Here is a 12,772-nt window from a genome sequence, read left to right as displayed (position 1 = left end):
TTAGGCGTAATGGAACTTTCTATCATAGGGTAAATAAAGCTCAGCTGCTCAGGAGACATTGCTTCCTCAAGGGCTGGTCCAAGACTGTGGAGTGAACTCTTACAGTAACTAAAGACCGTCACAGTCTTCACCACCTTCTGTTCAAGGTGCAAGGCTCTTTTACCTGCCTTCTCAAATGTAAACACAGAGCAGAATGTAGATTTTTGAATCCTGTCTCACAAAAACCAAACACTGCAGAGGATGAGAAAGAGAATGAGCCACACATGACAGAAATTAGTCGTGTTGCTTAATAGACTGTTTGAAGGTCCTCAGATATTATTGTAGTGAGGGTGTTATAAGAACCAATATAGAATAGAATAGGGTTCTTCATCTTCAGGTGGTTGGGCTCTAACCTTTAGAAAGGGAAAACTCAGCCTCAGGCCACTTAAGACGATATATAGGCTTTATATGACTGTCCCTTCTTGAAGATCTGGAAAGCACAATGGGTAATAAGGGTAACACTATAAACCAGTAATAAATAGTAATAATTTGCCTCACATGCAATGATATTTACATACTGAAATATTATATTTGAAGGGTGTAAATTCCAAGGATAGAATGGGATTGATTAAAGTGATGAAGAGGTGATAAGCAGTAGTAATCACATGAAATTGTTCAAAGAAAGATTTAAATAATGAAATTTTGTCTGACTCTGGAATCACATCCAAAAGAAAGTGGAAGCCAAATTGCTCAAATCATGTAAATGTGGACTATATACATTCTTGGCGGGGAGCTGAACAAGATGACCTAATTGGTCCAATTTCTGGATTGTCAGTAGGTATTTAAGAAGAGACTTTTAGTAAATGTTTGAACTAAAAGCACAACTGTCTAGAGCAGTGATTCTTAACATGGAGTGCCCTTTTTGGGGGTGCGAGACATGCCATATTTTTTTGGAAGGTAAATCATCAAAAGCACAAATTAAGCACAGGCAAATAGATACGACTACTTTGTTTCATCCAACCTATGTATTTATTAACATACATTTTAAACGATTACTGCATTAAATTTTAACTGTGAAATTTAAATAAATATATAATTCTATCTCTTTCATTCTATAGTTATGATATATCTATGTTTAAAGAACTGACCTATTTTAATGATTTTTTATAAGAGGTGCAAGGACATATTTTTGAGAACCAAAGAGGTGCAGGCTGCAGTAAAGGTTAAGAACCACTGATATAGAGTATTTATTTCACTTTTCCCCCAGGGGATATATCCATCAGTATTTCGGTATCAAACTGCCAGATTCAAGAAAATGTGGTGAGTGTTCTCTGAATGTTGGTGTTAGACATATGATAAAGTCTGTGAAGAAATTGATCTGTTTTGGTAAGAGGAGTGTTTGAGAGAATTGCTCATCAGCCATTTTTCACTTGGTGATATTTTGCAGAAATACAATTAGGTCTTAAGGAAATCTCCCTTGCAGTACTCTTTTTTTTCAGACAGAAGAATTACATTTTGGTTGCTTAGTTGAATGGGTAGCTTAGTTGCCTTTAATAATCAACATACTGCAACAAAAGTTAAGCCAGGTAAAATTGGCCTGCATAGGTGTTGTATGTAGAAGCACTCCAAAATATACACCTAAGAGGATAGTCTCAAATCTTAGTAAATATACATTCTCCTGTTGCCAAAGAAAGAGTAGGCATTCTGCACTGCACATCTTCCCAAGAATGGAGCTATGCCAGGGCCTGGATCTGTGGCTCATGGGTGCACATCTCAGTGTACCGGTTACAGCTCTTGATCCCTTTAAAACTGGGAACTGTAGTCAATGAGGCACATGACTAGGAACAACTGTGTGACCTGCAGGCTTCCTGACTGTAAGAGTATATCTACGCTGCAATCATGAGGTTGCATAGACATACTTGAGCTAGCTTTAATCTAGCTAGCTTGAATACCAGAACAGTGAAGCTGCAGCAGCACAGGCTAAACAAGCTTGCCTGGAACCATGGGTATTTACTTGTGGGGTAGCTGCACTGAAGTCTGTAGTACTATGGCTTCACTGCTCTGGTACACAAGTTACCTAGGTTAAAGCTAGCTCAGGTATGTCTATACTTCATGATTGCAGTGTAAACATATGTTTAGGCAGAGACCCAAGATCACAGAGGCCCTACTGTAGCTCTCCATATTAGCCAGGAAAGGGCTATCTCCTATCCAGCTGCAGAAAACAGAAATACGCTCTGTTAAAAGAGTTTTAAATCATTTTGAGCCTTTCTGCACCTTCCGTTTATTAAATAACAGCCCTGAAGATAAGGATGTGGAACTAACCTTGAGCATTTGCACTTTATATGGTTTGCCCCAGCTGGTGAATCTGCCAACTGGCTTACACAAGCCTCTTATTCTACCCTGCAATTAGACACTAGGAATTGATGAGGGAGAGTTCACTGAATACCCTAGTATCAAGGGGAGCTCTTTTCTTTCTGCACATCTCTCATCTGGGGAAGAAGTTTAAAGAACCTGAAGCCCAAAGTTATTAGGTTTTCTCAGACGCACAACTTGTTGACATTATTCTCTCTGGTTGTAGCCTTGGAAAAGGTAAAAAAGAGCCTCTAAATTCTGCACCTCTACCCACTCATAAAAACCGAGGGGCCAGCATTGTCTAGTTTATGGTTACTGCACTCCCTGCTGTCATCACAATTAGCTGTTTGCTTTAGAAAATCCATCTGGATGCCACAAGACTCTTTGTTACTCTAACATTTCGTTAAAATGTGCTATTCTAAAAATATGCTAGCTCTCATTTGAAAATGTTTTCAAAAGAAGACTTTATTTCCATATCTCAGTGCTTACTATGCATTATATTCATACCAACAGGATATTAGTACAGTATACCAAATCTTCCCAGATGAAGTGTTGGGATCGGGACAATTTGGAATTGTTTATGGAGGTAGGACCCAATTGTTTGTTAATATGTTTTTGATATAAAAAAACCAAGTCTCAATGACAGGTAACATTTCCTAAACGTTCAGGGTATTTGGATTTTGAAATGAATCTGTACCATTCAGGAAATTAGCTGTCTGTTGAATATATTTCATACTAAGAAACTAAACATATTTTATTTTGCTTTAGTTTACAATATGTTAATTTATTTTTATTTTGCTTATAATTAGCAGCTTCATTTCTCTACCTAGCACAGATATTACGCACAAATTCTCCATAAGGGTTAGTGAACACAGTAAACCTGAAGTTCACAGACACAAGTTTCTTGAATGAAAGGGCCAAAAAAAAAAAAAGTCACACCTTTTTCGAAAAAGAAATACTATTTTTTTAAATTCACATGTCTCATGAATGACTCATCTGATCCACTTCAACTTTGGGGAAAGAAGTCCTATGGCAAGAGACAAAATATGCCGAATTTCAGATGGAAAGTGCTGTTTTCTATATAAAACCAGAATCTGTTTACTCAAGGTCCCTGTTTTTATTCAGACATATCTGCTGACCTTAATGACAAATGTAAGTTTTTATTATGTTTTACTTTCGTCAGCAGTGCAGAGCAAACATAGCTAGAGGAGAGTAAATAGGATTCTTTTCTGGCTTGCAAATCATGAACAGAATTGTTCACTGAATTTGAATTGCAGAATCTTTTTCTGGCAATACTTTATAAGCCAGAAAGAACACAGCTTCACTTTAAGATTCTGACTTGAATTCACAGGTCTGTCAGTTGGAGGGAGGAAAAAAACTTTTTGCTTGTAAAATGTGAATGTTTCCTACCATGTCATTGCTATTTTTACAAAAAATCCTTTCATTAGACTCTAACAACAATTAAATAAGGAGCTGCTACTGCAGCTCCATAGTATGGGAAATTATTTTCATTTAAACTAATGTCAGAAGGATGGGAAAACAATTGTTTTTGTCAAGCAAGAAGAAAATAGAAACACTGTGTCATAAACATATCACCATATGACTTTCCCTCTGGAAAACAGATATTAAGACATAATTGGAAAGTTGGTTCTAGTAATGGCCTGAATGTCATGTCGATGGAGAGAAAGAAAACGGAGTTTTTCGTATAGGGCAACTAATCGGAAATAACGTGATATAGGTTCATGCGTAGGCATAGAGCTGGATCAATGTCATAAAATTGTATTTCCTGTTTATCTTTCACACTATATCAAAAAATTACCTCATATGGATTTAGTGCTGTGAGAAATAAACAATGAGTACATTAACTAATTTGGAATAATTTTTCAATGAAATGTGTTCATATTTTTAAGATAATGAGATTCTATTTGTGAATCACATGTAAAATACATAGTTAATCCTGCAAAGTGATGATCTATTAAAGCACTTAAGAATGTGAGTAGTTTCAATGGGACTACTCAAATGCTTTGCTGGGTTGGAGTCATTGTGTTCAGAATCTTGCAGCTTTGAGTCCACAGTCTGAAAATCATATGGTTGAATTATTAAGGTCTGACTACACAGGTTCCTTTCTTTCTTTCTTTCTTTTTTATTTGTTTTTGAGTATAGCCCAAATTAATACCGTGTTTGATCGGCTTTGTCAAATGATGATTTATTTAACATAAGAAATGCTCATTTGCTTAAAAAAAAAACAAAAGAAAACCTCTAATGCCTTATACAATTCTACTCATCGCAAGCCTTCTCTTGAAAATGCTTGATTGTTGCCCTTATAAAATACCATAAAGATGAGATCTAAAAAATCAAATGCGTATCATCTCCAGTCATGCTAATTGGTGTATTTTTTAATAATGTGCAGGAAAACATCGCAAAACAGGAAGAGATGTTGCAATTAAAATCATCGACAAACTAAGATTTCCAACTAAACAAGAAAGCCAACTTCGTAATGAGGTTGCAATTTTACAGGTATTTTTTTAAATTTTATTACCATTTATTTACTGTATTAACTTCACTTATCGTGATGTAAAATTCATATGATCCAATCTGGGTGATAGCTAATTTTGTTTGAATTGTGCAGTGAAGTCCTGGATAAAGATCTTAAATGTATTAAGTGATGCTTCTTTTTGAGAAAGATTTGAAAACAACTGCTTTAAATAATTCTTACCAAAATATTACTGGCTTGGCTAATCAGCATCCATATAAAGAGCACAGAAAAAATGCACTGAGATATAATTAAATGCTACAGATGTTTATTATTGTGAGCTGGCCAGTCAATGTGCTTTTTATTGATGAGTAGTAACTGTACCTCTGTGTCATTTGATCCTGATAGATAAATGTCTGATCTTGGAATTGTAAAGTCATGTGTTTTTTCTGGCTCACAGACCACCATCGATAAAAGCTTCACAACTTCCAGGCACAGAGCTAGCTTTTTGATTATTTGGTTTTGTGTTTAGTTTTACCCTTCTGCACTAGAGGTCTCCTCCCCATAGGATAGATTGAGCTGTTGCAGCATTGGTCTTCTGCACATTGCATGCCCTGGAAGACACTATATGTTTTCTTTTAAACAGGCCCTTCCCTAAATTATCATTCAAAATCTTAAAAACTTTTTCACAGAAATACTGTCTTATCTGTTGGTTCACTAGAGCAATGGGGCCTCAATCACAATTGGTTTTAAAATAATATGAAATGGGCTTAGAGACCATACATTCTGACAGGCTACCATAGAAATGAATCTGTGCATGATGGGGCATTAATTAAAACCTAATTACCATTTTATGGTTGTAAAATGTGAGTTGAAAGTTTGCACATATGGGTGAGAAAAATTGTAGAGTTGAAATTATGCCTAAAATGTTCAACTATTTTTAATAAAATGGGGTGTATGGGGCCTGAAGTCTGGACAGCTATATAGAAATAGAGCTCACTACAGTATTGGGGAAAAACTCATTTGATTCAATTGCTATATTTGTCTTTAACAGAACCTTCATCATCCTGGAGTAGTAAATCTGGAGTGTATGTTTGAGACACCAGAAAGAGTGTTCGTTGTTATGGAAAAGCTCCATGGAGACATGTTGGAGATGATCTTGTCAAGTGAAAAAGGCAGATTGCCAGAACGAATAACAAAGTTTTTAATTACCCAGGTAAAAACCTAATTATAGAGCCAAGAAAGATATTTAACATTGGGTTATCATTATTTGCTACATTTTCCTTTGTCATAATTTACACCAGTAATTTTTTTAAACCTGGTATTATATTATTAAGGCCTGTGTTGATACCTTCGTATGCCCTGCCTATCATCTCCACAGGGCCCAATCCAGTAGGGCATGCTCTCAGCATGCCTAATATCCACACAACACAGTTAGGGTGATGGGGAGATTTGAATAGAGGTTCCCTGCTTCTCAGGTGAGCACTCTAACCACTGGAGTACGATATAGTCTGATGCAGGGCTCTCTGCCTCTCTTGTTGAAGCTGTTCCGCTGTAATTAAATATTAATTGGGTCAAAGACAGAATGAAAAGGACTCTATACTCCAATAATTAGGGCACTCACTTTTCAGATCTCCTCTACTCATCAGACAGAGAACGGGAATTGAACTGGTGTCCCAGTTGAGTACTCTAGCCACTGGGCTAAAGACATGTTTACTACTGTAATACCTAAGTCCCTCTATGGATCCAGGTGGCCCTCCCTATTTTCTTTCCACAAGCTATAATTGTCCAAAAAAAAAAAAAAAAAAGGCTCCTATGATATTGCTGTGAAAACTTTGAATGCACATTTTGAAAATTATAAAATGTTGAGCTTGAACAGTAGAGTTTTGCATGCCAAACTATGAAGCACTTTCAGAGTTCCAAAATTTCAGGGGGAAAAAGTAGGACTCCAGAACTGAAGGAAAGGAATTTTGTGAAAATTTGTGAATTGTGTGTTCACTTAGAACTGTTTGGGACAAGAAGCTATCTTACTTCATGTTGTAAAGCATTTAGGAAACTTTCAGGCACTCTATAAGTAATAGCCAGTGATGATGACAGAATTAGTGATCCTCTGTTTATTGTTGTTATTACTGTCAGGAATCATATTGAAATTAAAAATAAATAGAATGAAAATCTAAACTGAATGTTAATGGTTATGTATTTCTTCGCAGATCCTTGTTGCCTTGAGGCATCTTCACTTTAAAAATATTGTTCATTGTGATCTCAAGCCAGAAAATGTACTGCTAGCATCAGCTGATCCTTTCCCACAGGCAAGTGGAAAATATTCTCTCTATATAAATATTAATGTATATTAAGAAGTCCCGAAGTGAAATAATATTAGCTATGGTTAGGGCTCCATGACTTTTGCGGGGGCTAGTGTGGCTGACCCTAGGGCCAGCTGCTCAGGTGTCCCCAGGGACAGATACAGCCAGCTGCACCATCTGCTGCTGGAGTGACCTGAGGCTCAGCCGCACCAGCCACTGCTCAGGCATCCCCGGGCAGCTAGCTCTGGGGACCACCCGAGCAGAAGCTGATGTGGCTGGCCTGAGCCATAGTCCTCGGGTGGCCCATGTAGCTGCTGCCGGCGGCGGACCCTGGGTAGTTGCTCCCCTGGTGGTGGTCCGTGGCCTGCCTGTGCAGTCGCTGCCAACAGCCCCAGCAGCTGGTGCCATGTCTGGCCCTGCCCCACCCACACCACAGCAGTCCCCCAAGGCGCCCCCCCCCCCAGCAGCAGCTCACTGGGACATCCTCCCCCCACCCCAGCAGCAACCCCCTGGCTTTTCACCCAGCAACAGCTCCTCCAGACGTTCCGCTCCCCCACCTCCAGCAGCAGCCCTGGTGCCCCCCAGAGCACCCCCCTTAAGATGTAGCCAGGGGTATTTATAGTATAAATCATGGACAGGTCATGGCCCATGAATTTTTATGTATTGCCCTTGACCTGTGCATGACTTTTACTAAAAATACCCTTTAGTAAATTGTTGTTTTAGCTATGGTTATTTGTATGGACCAGGATTTTCAAAAGTGACTGGTGATTTTGTGTGCATTTGTTTGTGTGTACTCAACTAGATACATCCAAAAATCACAAGTTACTTTTGAAAATCTTGGGCTCTAGTCTTTTTTGTTTGTTTGTTTTTTCCAATGATATTTGACCTGATTTTCAAAAAATCAGCCATGTCACTTTGTGTGCAGAAACTTGCAGACAATTGGACATCTAATCTGTACAATATTAGAATACAATTCAAGTGTTTTACACATCCAAATGGATAGTTTGGACCATGCTGATTGGTCATTTGCACACACAGCCACAATAATCACACACCTGTCTATCTGAAAATTAGGTCCATGATTGTGAAGAATGTGGGAAATATCTGTAATTAATTTCATGATTTTATATATATAGAGAGAGAGAGAGAGAGAGAGAGACATCTGTGGGTCTGGTGGTCATAGCATTTCAGGCTAAAGGGTATCTAAGAGTGAAATGAGTCTTAGTTTTGGTTGGCAAGAAACAAAGTAAATAGTGGTAGATATCCCGAGTTGCTTGTACTGAAATGGATAGTGGAGGTTATAATTCCTTTGAAGTTTGCTTACACTAATGTGGAATTGGGAATCTAAATGGCCCCTGGGGGGGTGATCCCATATTGAAATCGCAGAGACTTTGAGATGGGAACTCTTAAACAAGGAGCTTGAAAGTGATTAAAAGCTGAGCCTCTGAAGAGACAGTGAGACTAAGGTCTGCAGAAGAGCAGACAACAACTTGGTCCTTAGGAGAACAGGGAGATACCAAGACTCCATCTGGCCTATCTAACTGATTGAAGGAAATGTTAGGCTTAGCATTTACATATTTAGGCTTTTGTTGTAATCCTTTTCTCTCTACTTATGTTCCTATGGATAAATAAATACTTTATTTATTTATTTATTTATTTTTGAACAAGCTATCTGATGTCAAAACTGTGTGTACCAACTGGTCACAGTTCCTTGAACCTGCTGAGGAAAGCACAGATGGGAAACTGTTGATCAAGGCTAACTGTGGGTTGAATTGTGTGATTCCCCTCTGAGAGAAGTGCATCCGTAGGCCAGTTACTTGAAAGAGGTGCCCATGGAGAAGACCGAGAGAGATAGGACAAAGACACAGCTCACCCCTGAGCTCCAGCAATAAATTACAAAAGAATCTGAAGCAGACAGAGAGTAAAACAAAATTAAAATGTCATTTCTGTTGATTTTACTATAACACTTTGTTCAAACAGGTAAAACTTTGTGACTTTGGCTTTGCCCGAATCATTGGAGAGAAGTCATTCAGGCGCTCAGTAGTGGGTACACCAGCTTACCTAGCTCCAGAAGTACTGAGAAACAAAGGCTATAATAGGTCTTTGGATATGTGGTCTGTGGGTGTCATTATTTATGTGAGCCTTAGTGGTACATTTCCATTCAATGAAGACGAAGACATTCATGACCAAATCCAGAATGCTGCTTTCATGTACCCACCAAATCCCTGGAAGGAAATCTCTCATGAAGGTAACATCCTGTTTTTGATTCTAGAATTTGCATGCCTATACAGTATAACTATATTGCCTTATATTGGGTTTTTCTCCGTTTGACAAGTGACAAAAAGAGATTAAAATTACAAATCAAGTATCATTCATACTTTTTAAAACATCATTCTTTGTAGGCCTTCTACCATTAAGATCATTGTAATTTAACAATGAACTTTTGTGTTCTCAGTACAGAGCTTTTTGTTATGGAAATAATAGTGTGATGCAACGAGAATTTTTCTTGAGTCTCCACAAGATTTAATATTCTGTATCTCCTGCACTGTCTGCCTTGTGGTGAAATAGTGCATTTCAGAGTATGGGGGTGCAGTGTTAGACAAAGTCTGGTCAAGAGGGCCTTGAATTAGGGGCACAATTATGTTCATATTCCTTAATTCTTTAGGCACTATAAGGATTAAAAGAGCACGCTGAGCTACATGTTGTATTGTAGAAACTGGAGTGACTTCTGACCCTTGGACACCCTAGGTTCAGGCAGGAAGGATGTTTTAGAGATGCGGGGTGTGTGAGCAGCAAGTTGGAGTGCATTCCTTTCTTGTCTTACCTGCTGCTTCACTACTGATAGTTCCTTCAGTTAGGGTTGCCACCTCTGAGGTACAAAAAAACAGAGCATCCATCATGGAGCTCCACCTTTCCTGTGTGGTCTCTGCTTTCTCAATAAGTCAGGCTCCTTTGCCCTCTACTGGCCTGGCCAAGCCCAGTTCTCAAGTTGGAGGTGTTGTGGTTTTGCAGTGGGAGTGGTCAGAGCCAAGGTAGCCAGCAGCTGCCACCCCGATAGAGGGAGCAGAATTGTGCGGCCAGGCCAAGGCATTGGGGCAATGGGAGGCAACCATACTTGCATTTCTGTTGGAAGCTGTCAGGGCTAGGCACAATGTGACCCTTCCCCTTTCGGGTTGAGCTCCTTAACCCTCCCCTCCACAGCTGGAGCTTTGATCAAATTTGTGGTGAATGGGATATTATTACACAACTGACAAAAATTGGAATTTTTAATGTCTCAGAAATACTTACACATTTCCTGGGACAAATTGTATCAAAAAAAAAAGGATGATCCTGGGAAAAGCTGGACAGGTGGTGACCCCTACCTCCAGAACATTATGCCTCTGTGGGCTGAATACTGCTTACTCCCCTAGGTAGAATCAGTTTCTGGGGGCCACCTTCCACTGCTACCGAAGCATAAATGCAACTGGAGGGTGCTCTCTGCTGTTTGTGGAAAATGTTCACTTTCCCTGATTTGAGGTTGCTCTGTCTCCCTGGTGCTGCACTTACCTGCCTCTGCACCTCCTCTTCTTCCATCCCCACCTATCTCTACAACCCACTTCTCATCTACAGATTGCTTCTGTATCTCGCCTCTCTCTGTGTAGGTGAGGTAAAAGGGGAATTAAACAATTACAGAGCAGAGGGAGTCACAAACAGATTGGTTTTCAGGAGCAGAATATGAAAACAGCACCACAACAGAGACTGTGGGGGCTTAGCAGGTAAAAGTGTGAGCACTAGTCAATGGTATCAAAGACTGCTGTTAAATATAAAAGAATCAGTATTGATAACTGACCTTGGATGTCTCTAGGGAGATCATCAACCAAGACTAGTGAAGTATCTGAACCAGGCCTAACCAAACAGGGCTGACTGAAAACTAACTGCCTTCAGGTGGTGACTGCATGACTTCACCACAAAGTGTTTGTGTGTAATGGATTTCCTCAGCCAAGTTGAGTTTCCATTTTTAAACAGTTGTTCTATCTTATTTCTCTCTCAACTCCTACATCCAAAAATATTTCTTTTTCTAAACTTCCTTGGTGAATGTTGAAGCAAAAAAAAATAAAAAAGTAGAAATAATAGAATTCTAATTTAACTACATATGACAATATATACCAAGAAGAATTAAAGAAGTAGAATTTAAAATATCCTGGGAAATGTTTCTCTAGTGTTTAGAACAGAGGCTTGGAAGCAGGAGTTCTGGCTTTTATTGCTGTCTCTGATTCATTATGTGACTTTGGGCAAATTAACTAACTTCTCTGTGCCACCGCTGACATCTTTGAAACAAATATAATAATACCTCCCTCAAAGGAGTGCTTTTAGGCCTAATTAATTGTTTATAGAGTGCTTTGAGACCCTTGGATGAAAGGTGTTAGGTAAATGAATGCATTATGTCTGTTGTTATATTTACAGTGGCAGAATAAAGTTTGATAAAATCAACTGAAAAAAAAGTTAAAAATTTTGTAGAAAAGTATACATAGAAACCACCAAAGACTGAATCTGAGTGTTGTGCACAATGCTTTACCTGGCATTAGAGAGAGAAGCAGACCGCAATCAACACAGAAGAGGCAGCAGGAAATTGTCTCCCACAAGTCCCCACTAAAGTAGACAGAAGATCAATCTCTGCATTCACAGCTGAAGATTCTGTAGAAGCATCTATGCAAAACCCACCTGCTGTGGTGTTATCTCTACCCTTTCCAAAATTACAGCCTCAGTTAGGAGAGTCATCAGGTATAATTCTGCAGAATGGAGAATCTGAGCTTGTCATATATAAAATGGGGAGAGGGGGGAAACCACCATACATTTTAACAAAAGATCATTGATTTTAAAAATTGCTTACACATTGTGGTTGTTTTATATATTTACGGTTACCTCATTGTTTGATCAATTAGCTTTTATTGGAGATGAACTGAACCAAAATCTCCAGTCACAAGAACCTGAATTTGTTTGAATTCAGGCAGGAAATTGGAACCTCAATGCAACTCCAAATTTTTAAAGCTGGATTTTATCTCTTAAAATGGACTAAACAAAACTCTCACATCTAAACACTACCCATTAACTTTAGTATGTTCAAAAACAGATACATGCTATCCATTTGGGGGCAATTCTTATCTAGATTATATTCTCGATAGTACAGTGATAGCTGAAACATATTATAGCTGGACAGAAAATAAAAACCTATTGGGAGGAGTTTTAGTTATTTTAAAATGTTCAAATGGACTAACGTTTCAATTTTTTTACATTTTCATTATTTTAATATATTTTATTTTTATTAAAAAATCTTATGAAAATGGTTTTGATAAACTTTTTCCGTAACTTTCAACACATATTTAAAAGAACATTTTTGTGAAGAAATTTGTAAAGAACATTTTTCAAAAAATAAAAATTTCAGCAGCTCTGAAGGTACCTGATGGATTTTACATTAGAAATCTGGGGACTAGGATAAGTGAATGACATAAGAAAATCATATAGCCTAATGAAGCACGCACTGACATCTGACATGGTATACTATACCCGTGTGCAGCTGAGCAAGAACTGAAGAGACAGTGAATACATGCTGGATAAAATGTTTTCTTGAACAAAGGGATAGAGACCTGAAGGAATATTTACTTTCTTAGGATATGTCTACAGTGCA

General features: G+C 38.3%; 1 protein-coding gene across 1 annotated transcript in view; it reads left to right on the top strand.

The window, feature by feature from the left end:
- The window catches only part of PRKD1 (protein kinase D1), a 324,397-nt gene that overhangs the window by 294,619 nt on the left and 17,006 nt on the right, over positions 1-12,772 (top strand). Inside the window, exons 13-18 of the mRNA XM_032796642.2 lie at positions 1,247-1,299; positions 2,845-2,917; positions 4,742-4,848; positions 5,859-6,020; positions 7,015-7,113; positions 9,088-9,355. Of these exons, the coding sequence (XP_032652533.1) occupies positions 1,247-1,299; positions 2,845-2,917; positions 4,742-4,848; positions 5,859-6,020; positions 7,015-7,113; positions 9,088-9,355 (762 nt within the window). The remainder of the gene's footprint in view (positions 1-1,246; positions 1,300-2,844; positions 2,918-4,741; positions 4,849-5,858; positions 6,021-7,014; positions 7,114-9,087; positions 9,356-12,772) is intronic.

The sequence above is a fragment of the Chelonoidis abingdonii genome, chromosome 4 (assembly GCF_003597395.2).
Source record: "Chelonoidis abingdonii isolate Lonesome George chromosome 4, CheloAbing_2.0, whole genome shotgun sequence".
Classification (NCBI taxonomy): Eukaryota; Metazoa; Chordata; order Testudines; family Testudinidae; genus Chelonoidis; species Chelonoidis abingdonii.
This window is presented reverse-complemented; position numbering and strand designations above follow the sequence as displayed.